The 24,930-nt window shown below is 43.6% G+C and overlaps 1 protein-coding gene across 1 annotated transcript in view; it reads left to right on the top strand.

The window, feature by feature from the left end:
- The window catches only part of HAAO (3-hydroxyanthranilate 3,4-dioxygenase), a 93,928-nt gene that overhangs the window by 43,859 nt on the left and 25,139 nt on the right, over window positions 1–24,930 (top strand). The window contains exons 5-6 of the mRNA XM_082252414.1: window positions 6,843–6,932; window positions 10,730–10,773. Coding sequence (XP_082108540.1) covers window positions 6,843–6,932; window positions 10,730–10,773 — 134 coding nt within the window. The remainder of the gene's footprint in view (window positions 1–6,842; window positions 6,933–10,729; window positions 10,774–24,930) is intronic.

Below are 24,930 nucleotides of genomic sequence, written 5' to 3'. Positions count from 1 at the left end.
TAATCTGACATCTGCCAAGCCAACAGCCTAATCACAGAGGCTTATTGACATGCCATAAAAGGTCTGAATCCCCTGACTTAAAAAAGCCCTATCTTAAAGAGGGGTATATGCTAATGCCAGGAGCCTAGCTAATAAAATGGATGAATTGGAAATGTTAGTACATGAGGATGACATAGACCTTGTGGGAATAACAGAGACTTGGTTCGACCCCTCGCATGACTGGCTGGCCAATATCCAAGGGTATTTGGTGTACCAGAAGGACAGGGTAGGAAAAAGAGGGGGAGGGGTATGTCTCTATGTCAAGAACAATATAAAGGTGATAGAAAGGAGTGACATTACGGATGGGATGAGCATGGATTTAGAATCTGTGTGGGTTGAACTCCATAGGGAAGGAGAAAAGGGAAAAGTAGTTGTGGGGGTTTGCTATAGGCCACCTAACCAAGGGGAGGAGGTAGAGCTGGAATTTTTAGCAATAATGGGTAAAGTGGCAAGATTGGGATCAGTCATCATATTGGGGGACTTCAATTATCCCGACATTGACTGGGATGAGGGGATTACACACTCACAGAAAGCCCGTCTATTCACGGAATCCTTACAGGACAACTACATGTTACAGTTGGTGGATTACCCTACCAGAGAAAATGCAGTCCTGACCTCAGTATCTGAGGAAAGGGATTTAGGAGTAATTATTTCAGAAGACTTAAAGGTGGGAGGACAATGTAATAGAGCAGCACGAAATGCCAGCAGAATGCTTGGATGTATAGGGAGAGGTATAAGCAGTAGAGAGAGAGAAGTGCTTATGCCGCTGTACAGAACACTGGTGAGACCTCACTTGGAGTATTGTGCTCAGTACTGGAGGCCATATCTCCAGAAGGATATAGATACTCTAGAGAGAGTTCAGAGAAGAGCTACTAAGCTAGTCCATGCATTGCAGGAAAAAACTTACCAGGAAAGGTTAAAGGACCTTAACATGTATAGCTTGGAAGAAAGAAGAGACAGAGGGGATATGATAGAAACTTTTAAATACATAAAGGGAATCAACTCGGTAAAGGAGGAGAGCATATTTAAAAGAAGAAAAACTACCACAAGAGGACACAGTTTTAAATTAGAGGGGCAAAGGTTTAAAAGTAATATGAGGAAGTATTACTTTACTGAGAGAGTAGTGGATGCATGGAATAACCTTCCTGCAGAAGTGGTAGCTGCAAATACAGTGAAGGAGTTTAAGCATGCATGGGATAGGCATAAGGCTATCCTTCATATAAGATAGGGCCAGGGACTATTCATAGGATTCAGATATATTGGGCAGACTAGATGGGCCAAATGGTTCTTATCTGCCGACACATTCTATGTTTCTATGTTTCTATGTTAACGCAGTCCTGGATCTATTGATCCCTAATGACCCAGACATATTCTCGGAGGTAGGAGTCCAGGACAACCTGGGCTCTAGCGATCACAGGATCATCAAATTTAGTATAAATAACAATATAACAAGGCAAGTGGGGAACATAAGAACCCTAAACTTCAGAAGGGCAAACTTTCCAAAATTGTACTCATTGATGGAAAGGGTAAACTGGGACCAAACCCTGGGATCACTGACCACAGAGGAAAAATGGGAATGCTTTAGGAACATATTAAGCAAATGCATCTTGCAGTGCATTCCTATGGGAAATACATTTAGAAGAGACAAAGCCAAACCTGGCTGGCTAAACCGTAGCATTAAAAAACTTATTAGGGGAAAAAAATTGGCCTTCAAGAAATATAAATCAGAGGGCACAGTATCGGCTTTCGAGCAATACAAGGAGGCAAATAAGAAAAGTAAACAAGAAATCAAGATGGCTAAAATCAACTTTGAGAGACAAATAGCGGAGGATAGTAAAAAAAAACCCAAAGAAATTCTTTAAATATATCAACAGCAAAAAAACTAAGGCAGAGCATATTGCACACATAATTAACGATGATGGGGGGATGGTCACAGAGGACACTGAAAAAGCAACCGTGCTGAATGCTTTTTTCTCGTCAGTCTTTACACAGGAAAAGGAGGGGTACACTGACCATGACGGTATGGTTAGTAGTAATACACAGGACTTGCCACTATGGCTAACAGAGAATGAAATCAGGGAAAGGCTGGATAAACTTAACACAAACAAATCACCAGGCCCGGATGGTGTACATCCGAGAGTACTCAAGGAACTCAGTAAGGTTATATCTAGACCACTGCTCCTGATCTTTGCTGACAGTATTAGGACAGGAGATGTACCAGGGGATTGGAGGAAGGCTAACGTGATTCCGATATTCAAAAAGGGCCAGAGGCATATCCCGGGAGATTATAGGCCTGTCAGTTTGACATCAATAATATGTAAACTTCTGGAGGGGATGATAAGGGACTATATCGTAGAGTATGCTAAAGACAACAACATCATCAGCAGTAATCAGCACGGGTTTACAAATGGGCTTTTTTGTCAAACCAATCTCTTAGCATTCTACAAGGAGGTGAGCTGTGAGCTAGATAGGGGCAGACCAGTGGATGTGGTGTACCTGGATTTCGCTAAGGCGTTTGATACAGTTCCCCACAAGCGCTTAATTTATAAAATAAGGTCTGCAGGTATCAACAGCAGGGTTTGCTCTTGGATACGTAACTGGCTAAAAGGCCGTGTCCAAAGGGTGGTAATAAACAGCGCATACTCAGGCTGGTCTGAGGTAGTAAGCGGGGTGCCCCAGGGCTCAGTCCTGGGACCAACCTTGTTCAATTTATTCATAAACAGCATTGAGGACTGGATCAGTCGTTCGTTATCAGTTTTTGCAGATGACACAAAATTGGCCAGGGCAATAACTGCACAGCATGAAGCAGATATCCTACAGAATGACCTGGACAAAATAACGGAATGGGCAACGACATGGCAAATGAGGTTTAATGTGGAGAAGTGTAAGGTTTTGCACTTGGGGACTAAAAACATAAAAACACAATACACGTTAGGAGTGGAACCCTTAGAGGAATCAAAAATGGAGAAAGATCTGGGAGTCTTGGTTGATGATCGATTAGGCAACAGCATGCAATGTCAAGCGGCAGCTGCCAAAGCCAGCAGATTATTAGCATTCATAAAGAAAGGGATGTATTCCAGAGATAAGACTATAATCCTTCCACTTTATAAAACTCTGGTAGTATTCTGGAGTATTCTGTCCAGTTCTGGTCGCCAGTCCTCAGGAGGGATGTGTTGGAGCTGGAGAGAGTCCAGAGAAGGGCAACTAAACTGATTAGGGGGTTGGAGGACCTTAACTATGAAGAGCGGCTGCAATCGCTCGATTTATTCTCCCTGGAGAAGAGACATTTGAGGGGGGACATGATAGCAATTTATAAATATCTTAATGGGGATCTCAGCTTAGAAAAGCTGTTCATTCGAAGGAATTGCATGAGGACTCGAGGACATACAATGCGATTAGAGGAGAAGCGTTTTAACCTCAGGCAACGAGGAGGGTTCTTTACTGTTAGGGCTACAAGATTGTGGAATTGTCTACCACAAGAGGTGGTTTCTGCGGGTAGTATGGTGGCTTTCAAAAGACTCTTAGACTTACATCTCAAGGATCAGGACATTAAGGGCTATGTGAGATGATTACAGCCACACACACCTACACAGGTTGAACTGGATGGACTGTTGTCTTTATTCAACCTCACCTACTATGTAACTATGTAAAAAAGAGGAACTCCAGCTGACCTCCCCATTTATTTATTTATTTGCCCCACTTTCCTGATGATAGTGTAGCAATATTTCCAGGCATAGGGCCTGACGTGGGTCTGCCATGGTCACCAATAACACCAACAGCACATTTATAACTGATTTCCCAAGTGTGAGATCTGAGTAAAAGAACAGTCCGGCATCTTTGGTTTGTTTTGTTTATTTGATAAAGGGATAGGAGAAGGGAATGATTGGTATACTCCTCTGGCTCAACTAGGTACAAATTGGGACACTTGAGAAAAATTGCCTTTCAGCGTTGACTTGACGCTGGCTGGATGCCGACCAACACTTGCTGGCGCTTTAAATCACTGACTTGCTTGTACTGTACTGAAGACTGACTTCTGACACTCTGGTTAGCTCAAAAGTCCTTGACACTGCTCCATAACCCCTGTATTTAACGTCAAAATAGCGGTGTATAACTGTGGCGGGTGGTCCGGAAGTGGTTAAAAATATGATATTTTAAAATCTTTAATCCTTATCTCTAATGCACTAAACCAGAGTATAAATATTTCCTCTCTATTTGAAGAGCACTACTATATTATCAACCTCTGTGAAAACCCTGTCTGGTGTGGCAGTAGGTATTACAGTCTTTTCTTAGAAGTCACAATTGTTATAGCAGAGAACATGATCCATGTGTGTTTCCTTTGGTGGCAGTTATTTTGTGTGTGTATATAGCTATAAGTGCGAAGTGAATTGGCTCCAGTGACCATCATTCTCAATTTGCTGACTCTTAGACTGTCCTGTGGGCTGGAAAATCTTTGTTCAGGGTAAGGCTGAGAGTGCCATTATCACATACTGGTAACTTTAGGTTAAAGACATTGCTGTTTTCTCATATTGGTGGCAGTGGCTTCCTTCTAAACTTACATTGACCTTATTGACCTTGCATTATCACATGGCAAGTGTACTTTACTTTATGATAAGCATCTTTCTGGTACAACAGCTGTTGGCTGTTAATAATGGCTACAGATCTTGCAAAGGTCAGAAGGCTGTACACAGAAGTTACTGGATGGATGGGTGATTGCTACATTGAAGCACAAAGATTACACATCTAGCTCTCCCTCCCAGAGAGGCCACTGAATATAACTAGGATCTCCCTTACTAGTTCAGACTGACCCAGGAACAGTTCCCAGTCTAAGTGTTAAGTAGTGGTTGCCAACTTATGAGTTCAAACTTTACTTTATGCCACAAATTTGGCCTCAGACACCACCAAAGGGCCACAAATATTATCCAATATATTGGCACTTTTCCACTGCAAGTACCGGCTCGACTCTACTCGGCCCTGCTTGGCCCGGTTTGCTTTTCCACTGCTGGTACCGCATGGTACGGTGTTGGAACGGTACGGTACGGTACGGTATGGTTTGCTTTTCCACTAAAATAGTAACTAAAGTTAAGTGGGTGGGATAACAACGATTCTCTGACCAATCAGTGGCTAGTAGTGACTGCATGCAAAGGATTGTGGGATATGGTACCGGGTATGGTACCTCTTGGAACCACAATAGAGGTGGTACTGTTTTTGAGAGCCGTACCATTCGGTTCCATGCAGTGGAAAAGCGCCGCCGTACCATACCATACCGAACCGTTCCTACACCATACCATGCGGTACCAGCAGTGGAAAAGCACAAAAGTGAGCCGAACCGTTCGGTTCCATGCAGTGGAAAAGCGCCATATGTAATGTTTGAGAGGACTGTCAGAAACTGCAGACCTAATAGAGAAATTGAGGGTCAGAGTGTAGACATGCTACAGTTTTGGCTGGGGATGTGCTGCAGAAGACAATACCAAACTGGGAACATATTACATGAGGATAGTAGAGATCAATGGTATTACCCTAATCAATGTTCCCACTACAGACTGCTGAGATCCGAGGGCCAAACATCAAATATCAAAGGACCAACCTGGGCTTCAGGTTGGGCGCAAGGAGTCTAGAGGATGTCTTTTTAGTTGGTTGATTGCAAAAATATGAATAAGGGAGGGATACGGGATGAGGCCTGGTTGACACGCGGTGCGGGAACCGCAGCGATTCCTGTGCTTTTCCGGTTCAGAATTGCAGGCAGTTTACACTGTGCCCTGCGAACCGGTGCAGGTGCCAATATAAAGTAAACGATACGCCCAAATGAGTTTGCAGAATGCAGTGCAAACTGTGAAATCAGATGGATCGGATCACATGGGTCTGAAGACACCCATGCAGTCTGATTCCAGTGTGGACAAAAAAGGGTCCTGCATGTTTAGGACGGATCCAGTGCGAATTGAGCCATACATAACGTACATAACGTATGGCTCTATTCGCACCACACTGAATTGGCATGTTTGCACAGGATTCCGATGCAATTCCTGTACAAATGACATGCGATGCGGCAGACCACATAAGTGTAAACCCAGCCTTAAGGATACTCTAAAACAAAGACATTAACAGAACAACTTCAGACAGAATCCTCTTATAGCAGCATTTACTGGGAGTAAGGGAATGACCAGCTAAGCTGAGGCTAAATGCAACCAGTCCCAGTCTTTACAGCAATCTCTGGCATTTCTTACCCCAAGCATATGCACATTAAGAGTCTTTAGCAGTGATCCTGCTCACAATGCTCAGGGATAACTGTTCCTACCAGATTCTATGCAACGTTCCCCCATGATGCAAGGATCTCCCTTAAGTCAGCCTCCACAGGTGATGTCCTCCAGGAAGTATCATTTAATCCAGATTTCCTCGGGCCCTTAGACAAGCACAGGCTGAGGCTCAACATCAGCTCCCAGGTACACGGGCTTCGTCCCAGGAGCAGCAGCTCCAGGAGAAGAATGCTCTGAACAGACCTCCCAAACATTTATAATCACCCCAGCCATCTTCTGTACGCCCCTTTCCAGGGATTGGCTGAGGTCTGATAAATAGTTATAACTCAGTGGTTGACCCTCTTACTCTATTTTCTGGAAGCTTTTTCCAAAATCAGGCTGGAGTAATCAACCACCAGATTTAGGGAAGACCAGACCGACAAAACAGATTGCTTCTCCACTGACTACAGCAGAGATAGATAAATATATATTTGAGATAAATAGATATTATTATATATGAAGACTAAAACAATATTCTGCAAAAAACAACTTCTTTTTATTTTATTCCAAAAGGTATTACGTCGGCAACTCCACAGAGGTTTTATTTGAGAGGTGGTTTTACTGTGAAGACCTTGGAAAGCAGCTTGCTCCAGTTATTGATGAGTAAGTTCGCCACCTACTGTCCAATTCAAGCATTGCAAGGCAAATGTGTGTCTACTTTTTCAAACTTTGTGACATTAATATTAGTGTGTCAACCAATAATCAATTCCACAGTAGCACAATTGCGATACTGTTGCGCTTCTGTGGAAATGATTATTGGTTATCACACCAATATTAATGTCACAAAGTTTGGATTATTTAATATTTAAGTAGCAGCACTGAGATTTATGAAACTATAAGCGACTTTAGGAACCTCAAGCGCAGTGAAATACGCAATTTTTTAATTTTATTTGAACACTGCGTACATTTTTGCTGTGTGATTTTTAAGTCCTTAGTTCTTCCTAAATTTATATGTACAAGTACCCTCATCTTTACAGAAATTTTAGATAACCCCTTTGTATATTATTTTTCACATCAGCTGTCATGAAATTCTAGGCTAGGGACATAGCTTGGGTTTTCCCCTCTCCTTTTACATTTTAATCTATTTTAGTTATAGAGAAAAAAAAAACACATAACTTCTCAACAGGAGTGAGGCATCAACTTACAGGCAGTTGGGTAACCCTCTTCTTTTTAAGCTGGACTCCTGTACTGAAATTTCTTACTCTTCTTGTAGTGTGCCATAAAGCTGCAGTACATCAGATATAGCCTGCCTTTTTCCTGGTTTACTGGACATCCAGCATCATCTAGCCCTTTCTCGTTTTCTTTCCTATGATTACAGTTCTTTTAATGCTGGAGGCTCAGCATCACATGTGGGCATTATACACCCACCGGCCACTTGATTAGGTACACTTGTTCAATTGCCTGGTGAGACAAATTGCTAATCAGCCAATCAGATGGAACCAACTCAATGTATTTAGGCATCTAGACGTGGTGAAGATGACTTGCTGAATTTCAAACCAAGAATCAGAATGGAGAAAGAAAGATGATTTAAATGTCTTTGAATGTAGCATGATTGTAAAGTTATGCCCCGTACACACGTGCAGATTATCTGAAGACTTTTTCCTTCAGATTTACCTTTTCTATGTAGTGCAAGGGCATGCCGGATTGCATACAAATTTGAAAGTGTTTAGGTTTGACCTCATATTATATGGTTTTGGTAAGTCTGCAGACAAAAGTCTTCAGATAATCTGCACGTGTGTACGGGGCATAATAAAATGCAGACACTGGTTCACCTTCAGCCATTGATCACTGCCACATCCCTAATCAAATATAGGAAAAGGAAATATGAAAGGGTGTTCCTCATCTGTATCAATCCCCAAATTAGCCCCTAAAGGGGAAGCATACAGTGATAGAACCACCAAACATAGGACTTTAAAGGCAGTGATCTCTATGGCAAAAAATAGATAAATATAGACAAAGCAGTTAAAAAGGTATAGTTTTATTATCAAAATGATCAATCATTTAAAATCATGGATGCAAAGTGGAATCAAAAACGTAGACAATATGCAAACTTAATACATAAAAAAATCTGAGCCAAGAGATACAGTAATGGGGTCACCAAGGTCCGACATGTTTCGCCGACATGGTGGGCTTCTTCGGGGACCAGTAATGAGGGTGACCTCTTTAATGGTTCTAAACATAAATAACAAAAAATGAATACATGATACAATATTGCAGTACAATATCACAAGTCTGCAGAGAGGTGCAGAAGTGTAATGTTTTATACATGAGTTAGAATAAAACATTATACACTCACCAATAATTCAGAATTAAGGCATATAACCATTGACAACGACAGGAGTAAAATGTTTGAATGTAGCATGGTTGTTGGTGCCAGATGGGCTGGTCTTTAGAGTTTACAGAGAATGGTCCAAAGAAGAGAAAATATCCAGCGAGCTGCAGTTGTGTGGAGGAAAATGCCCTGTTGATGTCAGAGGAGAATAGGCAGACTGGTTCAAAATAATAGAAAAGCAACATTAATTCAAATAACCGCTCGTTACAACCAAGGTATGCAGAATACCATTTCTGAATGCGCAACACATTAAATCTTAAAGCAGCAGAAGACCACACCAGGCTACAATTCACATAGGCTCACCAAAATTGGGCAATAGAAGATTGGAAAAATGTTGCCTTGTCTGCATCTCGATTTCAGCTGCAACAATTAAATGGTAGGGTCAGAATGTGGCATAAACAACATGAAAGCATGGATCCATCCTGCCTTGTTTCAACGGTTCAGGCTGGTGGTGTAATGGTGTGGGGGATATTTTCTTGCCGAACTTTGTGCCCCTTAGTACCAATTAAGCATTGTTTAAACTCCACAGTCACCAGATCTCAATCCAATAGCGAACCTTTGGGATGTGGTGGAATAGGAGATTGGCATCATGGATGTGCAACCGACAAATCTGCAGCAACTGCGTGATGCTATCATGTCAATATGGACCAAAATATCTGAGGAATGTTCCAACACCTTGTTGAATCTATGCCACAAAGAATGAAGGCAGTTCTGAAGGCAAAAGGGAATCCAACCCGGTACTAACGAGGTGTACTGAATAAAGTGGCCGGTGGGTGTATATGGTAGTTTGCATGTAAATGCACTCTAAGAAAACCTACTCCTCCGGACTGACATCCACCCATAAAGACATTTATACAAAGAAGATGGAATAGCCCCTTTATACTGTATGGCTCGCTGGAGTTCAGCTTTAAAGGTTGCCCATAGATATTAGGGGAAGTCATATGTGGGGGGGGCATAATCCAACAACTAGGTTGTTAAACCCATGTCGGGGCCTATTGCACAATGTTTCTAGAGGTGGAGAATCCAAAACCTGGGTTCCTCTGCTCTGACTCTACATTACTTGGTCCAATGTTAGAAAACACACCTTCATTTATTTACAAGGGGCCCTCCTGATTGCAGTGGTTGAAGGTCTCAACCATTGGGGTTTACGCCCAGACAAAAAAAACAAGGTTGTGGGTTGAAGGCACCTGGTCTCCCCAAGGAACCCACTACTGCCAAGTCAGCTGACCTGCCTTGTAGCCCACCACCCAGTTCCCAAATGAGCCAGTCTACGAGGCCCTAACTCTCCCACAAGGGGTCAGGCCAGAGCTCCAAACCACTCAACTCCCCCTACTCTATCCTTTGACCCCCAATCTATACCCAGACCCCACTACAGCTGCACACCCAATCCTTCCTACCTAGGTGAAGACCCTGCCAAGCTTACAAGTACAGACCTGCCAACCCAGCTAATGTATATCCGTGTAAAAGGGAACTTTGCATCACTTTGGTCTGTTAAATTTACCATTGTATGCATTTTGTCATATTTGTTTGATAAGTGCAAAAATGCTTTTTAATTGCCAGATATTTAGTGATCTTGTAACTTGTGTTTGTACTCTGCCTCTGCTGACTGTTATTAGTTAGCATTGCTCTTGGTTCTCTCTATAAACTACAGAACCCCCCCCCCCCCCATTTGTTATGGAAAAGTGAAACCGGGAGCAGTGTTCTACAGTCCTAAAACACTCCCTGTTCTAAGGTGACAACACCACTATAATAAAAACAGTACATTGAGTGTTGTGGTCACCCTATTACAGTAAGGGTGTTAATAGCAGAATCAGAAGGTGAAAATACAATTTAAAAAATGAAACTTGTGTGGATTTGTCTTTTCACCCAGATAACCTAAAATTAAAGGTATCAGTCAGCACCCATTCCTCTTTTCTTTGTTCACATAAGCATGCATGCCAAGGCTATATTAGCATGCATGTTTATTTGAAACCCTGTGAAAAAGAAAGATTTTAGGATTTCACAAGCTGCTACCATTAAAAAAATAAACAAGAAAAAACTAATAAACCTTTTAAACATTTCTTTTCAGATTTTTCAACTCAAAACAGTACAAAACTGGAAAGCCAGATCCAGGTAACATAAAAACTGTCAGTACAAGGAATGATTATTGGTTCGGATTTTGCTGGTTCATTAGGCTGGGCACAGACTGTAGAATTTTTCATCCAACCCAAAGAATATTGAACAAACTTGTACAACAGTTAATACAATGGGCTGAATTGTTTTAAAGGCAAGTAGACTGTGCACTTTGCAAGTACAGTTGAACTAATTTCCCCAGAGCTTAGTAAATGGGGTGAAGCTCTGCTAAAGATCCAATAATTTACAAGAATTTTTATTTTATTTATTTTTTTAATTTTCCTTATCCTGATTGCATATTATTTACAAAGTGAAGCTTTACCACATTCCATTTACTAGGGGAAATGAGTGCAACTGCACTTGCAAAATACACAGTCTATTACCCTTCAGTAAATCAACCCCTATGCATGTAAAAGAGATCACTGAAAAAAACAACAAAGAAACAAAACCCTGCAATGCAATAATATAATAAAATATTTACCTTAGAACGAAGCCCCCACAGCAGCGCCCCGTCACCGCTGAAGGGGCTGACATGTTCACCAAATGCTTCTTCTGGGTTTGTGGGCTCCCGCGCTGGGAGTGGCCAGAGCCGTGATTACATCACTCCCGCGCATGCGTGCAGAAGCCCTCTGTTCTGGCAAGGAGCTCTGAAATTCCGGCAAGATTCACCGGACCATCAGAGCACATGCACCGCTAATGTCAGCAGCTGTATGCAGGATGAATATCTCCTAAACCGTGCAGGTTTAGAAGATATTCATTTTATCTACAGGTACACCCTATTATAGGCTTACCTGTGGGTAAAAATCACCAAGTGGGGTATACAACCGTTTTTGGCCTTACCCACTTCAATACAGGGCACTTTCACCCCCTTCCTTCCCAGGCCAATTTTCAGATTTCAGCACTGTCAGACTTTGACAATTGTGCGGTCAGGCAACACTGTACCCATATTACATTTTTTAACATTCTTTTCCCCCACAAATAGAGCTTTATTTTGGTGGTATTTGATCACCTCTGTGTTTTTTTTTTGCTCAACAAATTAAAGACCAACATTTTTGAAAAAAAAAAAAGGTTTTCTTTGTTTCTGTTATAAAATTTTGTAATCAAGTATGTTTTCTCATTCACTGATGGGCATTGATGAGGTGGCACTGATTGACATTGAGGAGGTGGCACTGATGGGCATTGATGAGGTGGCACTGATAAGGTGGCACTGATGAGGAGGCACTATTATGCAGTACTAATGGGTACTGATAGGTGGCACTGATGGGTAGCACTGATGAGGAGGCATTGACAGGCATTACTGATGGGCACTGATTTGCGTCTGTGATGGGCACTGTTTGGCATCTGTGATGGGCACTGATTAGTATCTGTTGTGGGCACCTGATGGGGGCTGCTCTAATAGTCAATTTTGTTTGAAACCTGTTAAAATTTGTTTTGGTTATTCGTTATGTAACGAATTCCAAATTTTTAGAACGATTAGCATTCAGATTGGTTGAAAATGATCGACCGATTCAAACTCTGTGTGAAGAATAGCTGGTTGTTAAGCAGCGGGCCGGGAAGCTAGCCACCGCATCCCTAACAAACGATGAGTCATCAGCTGTCAGCGGGCTACCCCATTGACAGCTGAAATGTAAACAAAACAATGCTGGGGCTCCCTAATCCATACCAGGCCCTTCAAGTTTGGTATGGATTTTAGGGGAACACCATGCCAAAATGTAAACAAAAAGCGTGAAATCCCCTCTTAAAGTGAAACCATAAAAATGAAAAATTCCTTTAAATATAGTGCCTGGGGGTTCCCCTTAGTGTGCCTGCAAAATGGCACATCTGTAGCATGTATAGAACATGCTGCAACAAAAATGTCTAAAGAAAAAAAAAATTGTCAAATCACATTTAAATTGACCCGTGGTTGCAATTTTCGACAGTCGGGTATTTAAAAAAAAAAAAAAAAAAAAGCACTCTTAGGGTCTCCCCCAAAATACATACCTGATCCTTATCTGAGCACATAGCCTTGCAGATCAGGAAAGGGGAGGGGGGGGGTTGGCGAGTGAGCGGACCCTGTGTATGTACAGTATATTCTACAAACTCAGCTAAATCCATGTCTGTGTAAATTTTCCATCACGTGTTAATAGCCCATTTACCATCATGCTTGCTGAGCTTCTCCTTGATGGGCATCTAGGAATGCTCCTCAGGCTTCTATAAATGGTCACAGTTGGGCAGAGTTAGACACACCCAACCCCCCTTCCCCCAGATTTTTTTCAGGGCTTTGGAGTTGTGGTACTAAACATGGCAGTGGCAAGTTTTATTTATATTCCTATGTAGAACCCACTAAATGGCAAGCCATATAGTTCTTTGTCTTGTGGCCTCTCCAGAGGCCTGAAAGTTCAGGCCAATTACAACAGTAGACCACATACCACTGCCAACCTGCAATTAGATGATACTTTCCGGCCAGGATCCTAAAAAATGGTAATTTAATTTGTTTTATTTAAAGAAGTTTGTTAACAATCGGCTATTCATTTCTGCATTATAGGCCTACTTTTAAAATGTATGCGGACAGCCATTAAAATTAATGCTGCTTGTTCTACATTCTTTTACTAAATAGGAACCGTTGATCAAACCCAAATCTCCCGAGTCTCACGGTTTGTAAATGTCACTTTCCAGAAATCATTTGAGTAATTTGTTATCTTAGAACTCATTTGCATCAGAGAATATCCCCAAATGTCTTCTGGAAATGATGAAACTTCAATTATTGTGTCCCCTTATGAATTCTGAACACGGAACAAGTTTGGGAAAAGCATTGCGAGACTCCAGCACCGCGCTGAAATACAGATCAGGCTGTGTAGAATGCATTCGCTTCAGACTCAATGCACTGACAGGGGCATTTATTTTTCTTTTACGATATAAGATTTTATTAGGTCAGTAAATCACAAAAATACTTATTGGGTAGAATAAGCAATAGGCCTGAGATGTAACTACTGTATTATTTTATTTCTGGTGAAATAATGGGCACTCTGATACTAAAGCTCATCTCTGCTATCTGAGGAGGAATCCTACGTCAGTCAGTGACTCTGGCCATACGTTAAAGAGGAACTCCAGCCTAAAATAAACATTTTCTAGAGCTGCCAGTGGCAACCTGTTTAGATTTGTAATTATAAATTATGAACAATGTAATCTCTGAAGACTCGGAGGGCCATGTCAAACCCAAATTATACAGAGGTCTATAGTGGGAAAAATATTTCTGCAAGGGACCACATTAGATCTACTTAAGACCTCACCAACCTAATCACAAAACCTAATAACATGCCAGAACATAAACATAATATTACTGCAATTTAAAAAAAATTCTATACATGATAAAGGTGCCTGAAAACATTTTTAGAGTGTTCAGCAGCAAAATAATATGGAAGCATCTATGAGCTATTGCTGAGCCTGGGGCTGAACTCCTATACAATACTTAGAAATATAATGTTTTTAAGTGGATCGATACAATGCTAACCTAATAAACCACCTGCATTAATAATAAAACATTATTTACAAAAAAAAATAAATAATCAAATAACATTAAATTATATCTAAAGGCAAAACGTTTTATTGCTGTTCTGGTGACAACCCAATAATTAGAATTTCCCTTTACAAATATAACTGTAACAATGATTAAAATGATAAATAGGATGAATCTATTTAATGTAAATATAGACAACAATATATGGGGGTTCTAAACCATCACTACTCTGTCTAAAACTAAAATCAGAGTTTGGGCTTTTTTATGGCTTTAAATACGTTTTAAAGTGGACCCTCGCTCACAGTTAACATTGGCCACCATTCTAACCCTCCCTATTACACATTTGCAAAAATATTTTCAGCAAATTGCCAGCCTACTGGGATACACATCTCATGTCCCAGGAGGCTTCAGGACAGTGGATATCACACATGTGCATCAAGGGTGGGGCTGGGTGTTAGTGACTAAGAAGTGATGGCCGGCTCCCAAATCCAAGATGGCGGAGCAGGAATAAAAAGAGCTGTGAACACTTTGGGTTCTAGTTTATTCAATAGTGTAGAATCTTCACTGTGTAAAAAAAAAAAATGAATACATTAAATAAGCCTAAGCATAAGGCCACCATCATTCCTAGTAATACAGAGAATTGAAGATTAAAGAATGGGACTTTAAAGGGGACTTTATAAAATATCCATTATTATTAAAATGTCTTTTGTTTTTATCTATATTGATTTAAAAGAGTGATCATTAGATCCATAACGTGCATGACATTCTGGCCACAAATGACCCGTACAATATAACAAAACAATACATTTTATAATAGATAAAATATTTATTTCACTGTTTGCTATCCTCATCCACACTCAGTATATTACGCATATTGTCTATTGTACAGAGAGTATTTCTTTTAGTCTTGCATGCTGGTAGAGTTGGGAAGGGGGCGACAGCATATATACAACACATTTTGCGGGTTCAGAAGCCCAGCTTCTTCAGGTTCTGTGAAAAAAAAACATAAATCTACATTAACCACTTTCAGACCGGAGGATTTGGCTGCTCAATGACCAGGCCCTATTTTGTGATTCGGCACTGCGTGAATTTAATGGACAATTGCGCGGTCGTGCGACACTGTAACCAAACGAAATTGACGTCCTTTTTTTCCCACAAATAGAGCTTTCTTTTGGTGGTATTTGATCACCAATGCGATTTTTATTTTTTGCACTATCAACAAAAAAAGGGCAACAATTTTGAAAAAATAACAATATTTTCCAAATTCTTTTATATGAAATTCTCAAAAAAATGTAAAAATCAAAATTTTTTAACATTTTAGGCCAATTTGTTTTCTGCTACATATTTTTGGTAAAAAAAAAAATCGCAATAAGCATATTTTGATTGGTTTACTAACTACGGGAAAGATTTATGTCATTTTTATTGTTTTTTTTTTTTACTAGTAATGGCGGCGATCTGCGATTTTTTGCGGGACTGCGACACTACGGACAGATAGGACCCCTAACTGACATTTTTGACACTTTTGGGGGGGGGGACCAGTGACATTACTGCAGTAATCAGTGCTAAAAAAATATGCACAGTTACTGTAAAAATGACACGGGCAGGGAAGGGGTTAACAGTATGGGTGATCAAGGGCTTACATGTAACCCTAGGGGCGTGATTCCAACTGTGGGGGGGCGTGGCTTGTGAAGTCATCACAGAGACCTGTGAGCCTATATAGCAGGATCACATGACATCTGCGATCACTTCAAGAAGAAGAACGGACAGCTGTGTTACATCAGCCGCCCGTCCTTCTCTGTCAGCGGCGGGAGATTGCGAGTGGCCGGCGGCCATCGGAGCCGCCTGTCACACGCACTAGCTTCCCCGCTGACGAGTGGGGGGGGCGGAAGCACGCTTCCGGCGTCGCGCGATTGCCCCCTAGCTCCTCCCAGGCGAGCGCCGTACATGTACGGGACTTTGCCTGGGAGTGCCAGACTGCCGCCGTACATCTGCGGCGTGCGGTCGGCAAGTGGTTAAAGAGTAATTCCACTTTTTTTGAGAAAAAAAGCATTCCCCTCTGGGTGATCTCTGTACATTGCAAGGATTTTGACAAACTTTGTTGCAAATTCCTTCCTTTTGTTGTTCTAATAAAATCCCTGTGTGTTTGTCATTGTTTATGTGCTCAGTGAGCTTGATGAGAGTGGTTTCATAATTATTAACCAGCTGCTGCACCTGCAAAGCTTTAATCAGGAAAACTGCTGGGCCTGCATCCCTTAAGACGTGATTTCCCTTTGGGAGTATCTCACCAAAAATGAAATTTTTGTTGCAGGGGATGCCAAAAATCTGACTTGTATCTTAGTGCAGAATTCCACGTAAGTGGAGTTACACTTTAAGACATCTTATTACATTCCAGCTTCTTATCACTAAGGATGATCGAACTTTTGAAAAGTTCGATTCGGCCAGAACATCCGAACTTCCCGAAAGTTCGGCCCGGATTTCAGAACCCCATTGAAATCAATGGGACCCGAACTTCGGTAATCAAAAAACACCATTTTTAAGCCCTAAAACCCAATAAATGCCCCTAAAAAGTGCCTAGGGTTCTGGGTCATGCCCCATTAACTATTAATCACACAAAAAAAGTTCTTAAAAATTGTCATTTTTGATAAAAAAGCCAATTATTGAAAAAAAAAAAAAGAAAGATTTTTTGATTTTGACTTTGGATTTAGTATCTGGGGGTCTAAAAGGTGTACATGTGAAGTTTCAGCTCTGTAGCATGTCCAGAACCATGAAAAAAAGAAAAAGATAATTTTTCAGTAGAACAGGGATGTGGGACCCTCCTTTAACACCTATATGAGACTTCCGGTTCCGGCGCCGAATGTAGTAGTCGCCATCCACGCCGGCTCCCGCGATCGGACGATAAAACGGCTTAAATACCGGCTAACCCACTTCCCTCGGGCCCCCCACAGCTCCGTACACCCCCGGGCGATCCCCCGGTGCCATCCAATACCCGGCATGGATAAATTTCTGGAGAAAGGCGGCCCGCGCAATCCGCCGGGTCCGCCGCAAATCGAGGCCCCGGTCTCGGCCTTCACTGCGGATGAGGCGGACGTCTCCCGCATGGACACGGCTGCTTCTGCGGCTCCCACGGTGCCCACCCTGGGTGACCCCCAGTCGGATCGTATAGCGCAGACTGTGGTGACACTACTGTCCCCCACCATAACAGCGGCTGTGCAAACGGCAGTGGCGGCGGGCATGCAGGACTTTAAAAAGCAGCTCACCGAACATACACACAGGCTGCAAGAAGTGGAACAGCGTGTGGCAAGTGTGGAGGAGGAAATATACAGCTCTCATGGATTTGAGCAGGCACAGGAAAAGACAAACCAATTCTTGCTCCAAAAAGTGGACGATTTGGAAAACAGAGCGCGAAGGAGTAACCTCCGCTTTATTGGGATACCAGAGACTGTGCCACCCTCTGCGATCCCTGACCTGTGCTCCAAGAGGATTCCGGAGGCTCTGGGACTGAAAGGAATCTGCGTGGTCGAACGCGCCCACCGTATGGGGTTACACTCTTCAGAACGTTCCTCCCCGCGCCCGATCATAGCCAAGTACCTGAACTACGCAGATAAATCGGCGATCCTCCAGAAATTCAGGCAATCCAAATCTTTCCAGATTGACGGTATAAAAGTCCTGATTTTCGCGGACTACTCCGTTGAGGTGGCCAAGAGACGAAAGGCTTTCCAGGCAGTATGCTCACAACTGCACCAATCCCAGATCAAATTCACGTTGGCATACCCAGCTATCCTTAGGCTACGGGCACCTTCAGGTGAACAACTGTCATTCCAGGACCCCTCGGAGGCGGAAGGCTTTATAAGATCACTCCGTACGGATGGGTCTGACCCCATGCACAACAAGTCGTCCTCAGCCCAGCGCTCCCTGATCCCAAGGACCCCGCGAAAAGAATCTCCCAAACGGCAAAAATATTCTGAGGCAGTTAGCGGAGGGCGATTTCTTCCACATCGCTGACTCGCCATGGACCGCCACTAGTAATTATTACCTCCTCCTAGGAGACCCTGTGGACACGTAATGTATCTTCTCATCCACGTTGCTGTTGCATATTTCAGGTTGCCACTGGAAAGTTGCGGGCATTGGAGGTAGATACCTCTGACCCGTTTTTTTCTCTGCATTGTTTTGTTTAGTTTTTTTCTGTGCTATACACTTAGGTTATAATCCTATAAACTTTCCTGTTACGGCTGATGAGTTATAATACTGTTATATGCTGTCACTGTGGAGGACCCGGGCGCTCCCCTCGATTATTGAGAATAGGGGTTCAGGGTTCCTTACCCCCCTCTATTTATTTTCCCTCTTTTTCTTTAATATAGAGGTGATTTGGGTTGGTTTTGTTCACAGACCTGCTGACGTCCGTACCAAGGGACTTGTCGCCTTACACAGTTACAGCATTCGGAAAAAAGTGAAGTCCATGATGTATTTTTTTCCAGATGCCTTTCTGCATTTCTTTGTTCTCCCCCTGTTCTCTTTACCCATGTCTGTCCCCCCCATTTCCCCTTCAGCCTCCTCGGTTCCACGGTTGGAATCAGCTCCCCTGGGGTATCTGTGTTCAATGAGTGTTAGACGCATGTCCATAACATATTTGGTAGTATACGCACCCATTCCTGCCGTCTACATCTATAAGCGGATGTATTGTCATGCTTCATACCATCATCTAACAGACCCTCCATGAGGATTTTGTCATGGAATGTCAGGGGCTTACGGTCCCCAATTAAAAGGATGAAGGTATTGAGACATCTCAAGAGGCTCAAAGCAGACATAGCATTACTACAGGAGTCCCATTTGTCCTCAGAGGACTTTTTCCGGATGAAAAAGCTGTGGGTGGGCACGGTGGTGGGATCGGCGGCTCTGGGCAGGAAGGCCGGAGTCCTGATCCTGATTCACAAGCGTCTTTCCTGTAATATCATTTCCCTCTCCACCGACACTAGCGGTAGATTTGTCTCAGCGCATATGAAGATCAATGACAGCGAAATACTACTGACAAATGTTTATGCTCCCAACACCCCGGACCAGTCCTTTTATAAAGAACTGTCCTCTCACTTGCTTACCTACCCTCAGGTCCCACACGTCATAGGCGGTGATTTTAACTCCCTTATGGACCCCCTACTGGATAAGTCTCGGTCCAAACCTAGAACAAATAATTCTGATGTGTCCACCTCTAGTCCTCTAGCTCTGTTAGTAGAATCCCTCCACCTCACAGATGTGTGGCGACTACAACACCCTGCTGACAGGGAATATACCTTTTATTCGCACCCTCACAATGTGTTTACTAGGATAGACTATTTCTTTGTCTCGGCCAATGCCCTGAGGAGAATTGAGGACCCAGAGATCCATGAAATTGTAATTTCTGACCATGCCCCTGTATCCTTGATCTTAGACCCCCCCGGCAAGCAGGCGGATACTAGTTTGTGGAGATTCCCGGGGTATTTGAGCAACGATGCGGACTTTCAGACCTACCTAGCTGGGGCTTGGGCGGAGTACTCGGAGGCAAATGCCCTGCACACCTCTCAACCCAATTTGTTTTGGGAGGCGGGCAAGGCTTTTCTGCGTGGCAAAATTATATCATACGCCTCGGCATATCGGAAAAACGCATCCAAAAGCTACCTTCAGGCCAGTGAACGTCTCCGCCTGGCTCAACGACAGCTGTTGTCCGCGGACTCTCCCGCTAACCGACAAGAGTGGTCCCTAGCCAAGCAGGCCTTTGACACTTGGGCGGACAAGTTGGAAGGTATTAAAAGTGCACGCTTCTCTGCCACGCTACATAAATTTGGGAACAAGGCAGGTAAATTACTGGCGAGGTTGTGCGGGGCGCCCTACACTCCTACACACATTGCATCACTCCGAACCCCGTCGGGCAAAACTGTGTCTACCCCTTCTGACGTTAAACGGACAATGAGAGACTTCTATGCATCCCTGTACTCTCCAGACCCCTTCGACGTTGAACAGGCGCGTTTCTTCCTGGACAATGTCTCCCTACCTAACCTTTCTCCTACGCAACTAGATGCCTTGAATGCACCGGTGTCTCTCGAGGAGATCCGGGACATTGTAAAGCAACTCGCTCCCAATAAAGCCCCGGGCCCGGATGGCCTCACAGGCGAATTCTACAAGACCGCTTGGGAGATCATAGGACCCACTTTGCTGGAGGTATATTCGGCCATCATGTTGGGTGGCTCGTATCCCCCCACGGGCAGCCAGGCCATAATCAAGCTGCTGGCAAAGAAAGGGAAAGACCCCCTGGAACCTGGTTCCTACAGGCCGATTTCCCTGTTAAATGTGGACGTGAAGGTTCTATCCAAACTTCTAGCATCCCGACTTGCTCTGATTATGCCATCACTAATCCACCCGGCTCAATCCGGCTTTACCAAGGGGTGGTCAGCGGCATCAAATCTCCGAAAGGTGCTTCTGGCCTTGGACCAGGCCAGGGTTTCCTCGGGGGCGGACCTGGCTATCATCACCCTGGACGCGGAGAAGGCCTTTGACAATGTGGGCTTTGACTGGCTCTCTATGGTTATGTCTTCCTTTGGTTTCTCGGGTCCATTCACTCGTGTTGTCAAAGCTATGTATGCCTCTCCGGCGGCCAGGCTGTGGGTAGCCGGGTCCCTCACCGACGAGTTCCGCCTGTTTAAGGGCACGAGACAGGGCTGCCCCTTGTCTCCGTTGCTCTTCAATTTGGCTCTGGAGCCTTTATCCAGATTCTTACTAGAAAAAGCGCCACTCCACGGTATTCCAATTGGCTCTAAGGAATTACGAATATCATTGTTTGCAGATGACGTTTTGATTTTTACTAGTAACCCCTCAGCTGATATGCGCACCATTATCTCCATCTTCGATAAATTTAAACTGTGTTCCGGTTTGCGGATAAACTATGCTAAAAGTGAAATCCTCACATTAGGTACCACGTCCAATCCCACCTGGGCAGCCTCCTCTCCCTTCACTATAGCTACTTCACATATCACGTATTTAGGAATCAGGATAGGTAGGCTCCCTTCCTCCCATCTATATCTTAAACTATCCCCCGCTATTTCAGAGGATCTCTCGTGAGTTAGATGGTTGGATGGATCTGCCTCTCTCGCTCCTGGGGAGATGCCACCTTGTAAAGATGGTCAGCTTTGCACGGTTGTTATACCCTCTGCAAACGCTCCCGTTATTGCTTAGACACAACGACATTAAACTGCTGAATCGAGCTATCTCTAATTTTATATGGCGCGGTAAACGGCCTCGAATTTCTTTCAAAAAATTATGTCTGCCCAGGAGCGAGGGGGGTATTGGCCTCCCCGATATCAGGTTATACAATCTGTCTTGTCTCCTCCGAGTATCTTTGGACTGGCTCTCTGGCTCCTCCCATTACTCCAACTATGTCTTGGAAACGCACATGTCTGCCCCCTACTCACTGGTTGCATTGTTGCATGCTAAATGGAAAACTATGCCCCCAAAGTTGCAGCATAACATCCTCTTGCGAGATACGGTGATCGCATGGAGAGAATCTAGGAAACGTCTGAAACTCCCTTCATCTATGTCCAAATATTTGCCCATAAAGGACAACCCGGCCTTTATACCAGGCCTGCACTCGGAATACTTCAATGTGTGGCAAAGGTCGGGCCTATTGAAATTCTCAGACCTCTGTGACCCCGCCACGGGAAAACCACGGGTTGTACGTGACATCTTGGATACCTATAATTTGCCTGCCTCTCATGTTTTTCCAATCCTGCAGTGCCTAAGCTTCCTTCGCTCCTCAGGTGCCTCTGCAAACGCTGGACTTGTGGACCCGTTATTGGACCCTCTTTTCGACTCAGGGATTTACAGCATCTCCGACATCTACAAACCCTTTCAAAAACTAACATCCTATCACTTCGCTGGCTCCTCAGCGACAAACTGGGCCAAGGACTTCACACTGGAGGACATTGTCACTAAGATATTCCAGGGGTATAATCGTACGCTACGCTTGACTCCTAACAAGACTTGGAGAGAAACGCAGTTGAAAATTCTTCATAGGGCGTATATCCCGTTTACTTCTAAAGCAAATGATCCTCTCACGGGCCTATGCCCTCAATGAAAAACCACCCGCCCAAACCTCCATCACAGGTTATGGTCGTGCTCTATCATAGCTACTTTCTGGGATCAGGTGTTAGCATTCATCAAACGGGTAACGCTGTTACAACTGCCGAAGGACCCCCTCCTTCTCATATTCGGACACTGGGACAAACAGCTTCAGGTATGGACTGTCCGTCCACCCCCACAGCCGCGGAGATGGGTGCTCATTTGTTTGTTGATAGCCCGGAGAGTCATACTCGCCAATTGGATCTCCGCGGTGGGCCCTTCTGTAACGCAAGTCCACCGTGACCTCTTGAGTCTCATGGTCAAAGACCAGCTCAATACGGATTTCAACCTCCCCTCCTCAGCAACCCGCTTCTCGGACACCTGGCAGGACTTTCTGGATTCACTACCTAAAGAGGTGGCCAGCACCTCGTCTGTGGTTAACTTCATGTATAACACTTCGGGGTAGTATGACAATGTTATGGTATAGATGCTTTTGACCTACTCCCCCTTCCCCTCCTTTTCCTCCCCCCCCCCCCTCCCAGTTCTTTTTTTTTTTCGTTCCCTAATTGCTCTATTGCAGATATCCATCCCACAGTTTAAGAGTTATCTACGTGCCATGGATCCATCCAACTAGGGTTCTAGTATGTTTATGGTTAAGTCATTGAGTAACTTTCTCGGTCTGCAGTATCATTTAGGTCGGTCACGAGTCTCTGTGTTGTGCTCGGCTTCTGACCTGTAAAATGTAAAACGTGTTGTGTCATTGTAATCTCTGCAATCTTTTGTATCCTAACAGATGTTTTAATAAAGTTTCTTTAAAAAAAAAAAAAAACACCTATATGATCTTTTTTCTGGTTCTGGACATGCTACAGAGCTGAAACTTCACAGGTACACCTTTTAGACCCCCCCAGACACAAAATCACACAAAAAAAGTTCTTAAAAATTGTCATTTTTGATAAAAAAAAAGCCAATTATTGAAAAATTAAAAAAAAAAGAGATTTTTTTGATTTTTACTTTGGATTTAGTATCTGGGGGGTCTAAAAAGTGTACATGTGAAGTTTTAGCTCTGTAGCATGTCCAGAACCATAAAAAAAAAGATTGTTTGTATTAGAAAACTTTCAGCACAGGAGGTTGGCTTCGCTGCTGTAACACCTTGCCGGTTTAATAGCAGGCATTTTTTTGGGTTCTTTGCAGTCAGGAAAAACATCTGAACTTGTGTATAGTGGTACTGTGCACAAGTTCTGATGTTTTGCCTGCCTCCAAAAACCCCCAAAAAAATGCCAGCAAAAACACACCTGGGCATTTTTTTTCTGACGCTAGCGGCGAACGCGAACAGCGGCAAATGTTCACGAACCGGCGAACCGGGCGAACCGCCATAGAGTTCAATAGGCAGGCGAATTTTAAAACACACAGGGGCTCTTTCTGGCCACAATAGTGATGGAAAAGTTGTTTCAAGGGGACTAACACCTGGACTGTGGCAAAACTCCCATGGAAAATTACGTAGTTGACGCAGAGTCGGGTTTTGATCCATAAAGGGCATAAATCACCTAACATTCCTAAATTGTTTGGAATAACGTGCTTTAAAACATCCAGTGTGTGAATACGATCAGGTATGATGTTTTATCGGTCAAGTAGTGTAAGGGTTACGCCCGCTTCACAGTGACAGACCAAACTCTGACAGACCAAACTCCCTGTTTAACAACAGTCAGTCAGTCCATTTGCACAACCGCAAACTCCCCATTTGCACAAGGTTGGATACCAAGCTAGCCATGTCCCGTTCCTTGTCCTCACTGACATCATTGAAGGTCTCTTCCTCCACCCAGCCACGTACAACACCAAGGGTCCCTGAAAGGTGAGAACAAGCCCCCTGGGACGCCTGCTGTGGCTGGTATTCCACCTCCTCAAAGCCACCTTCCTCCTCTGACTTCTCTTCTTCAGACTCCTCTCTCTGCGTTGCCACAGGTCCAGCAATTGACAACGACAAGGCTGCTTCTGGTGGTGGGGAGTGGACCACAACTCTTCCTCTTCATGCTCATCTACAGCCTGATCCAGTACTCTTCGCAGGGCACGCTCCAGAAAAAACGCATATGGGATGAGGTCGATGATGTTGCCTTGGGTTCGACTGACCACCAGGGTTGTTACCTCCGCAAAAGGAAAGGACGCATGAGCCTACAACCATTGTTCATGAGCATTCAGTAACGCGGCCAAAAAATACCCAGCTCCGCAGAAAGAATGAAAGAAAATGAATGTTTTTTCTATGAAAAATTATCCTGCGGATCGCTTTTGGTCTGTACACAATAAAGCAACGACCTTATCATCTGGGGTGTGCCAACACAATCCTAGAGGTGATCGCTTCATTGTGATACGCAAGCCCCTTCACCACGACAAGGTAACGATCACGAAGGGGAATTGACACATGTATGTGCCTTTTTTTTTGTTTTTTTGCAGCCACAGTGTAGCACCAGAGGCCAGAAAAATTAAGCATGTACACATGCATGAAAAAGTAGGTATTGTTGCAGCCGCTGCTGTAGCAGCGGCCTGAAAAATTGAGGTTTTCAAGGCAGAAAGTGCACTAAAACATT

Source organism: Pelophylax lessonae (assembly GCF_965119305.1).
Source record: "Pelophylax lessonae genome assembly, chromosome: 3".
Classification (NCBI taxonomy): domain Eukaryota; kingdom Metazoa; phylum Chordata; class Amphibia; order Anura; family Ranidae; genus Pelophylax; species Pelophylax lessonae.
Note: the sequence above shows the minus strand (reverse complement) of the source record. Positions and strands in the feature narration are given on the sequence as shown.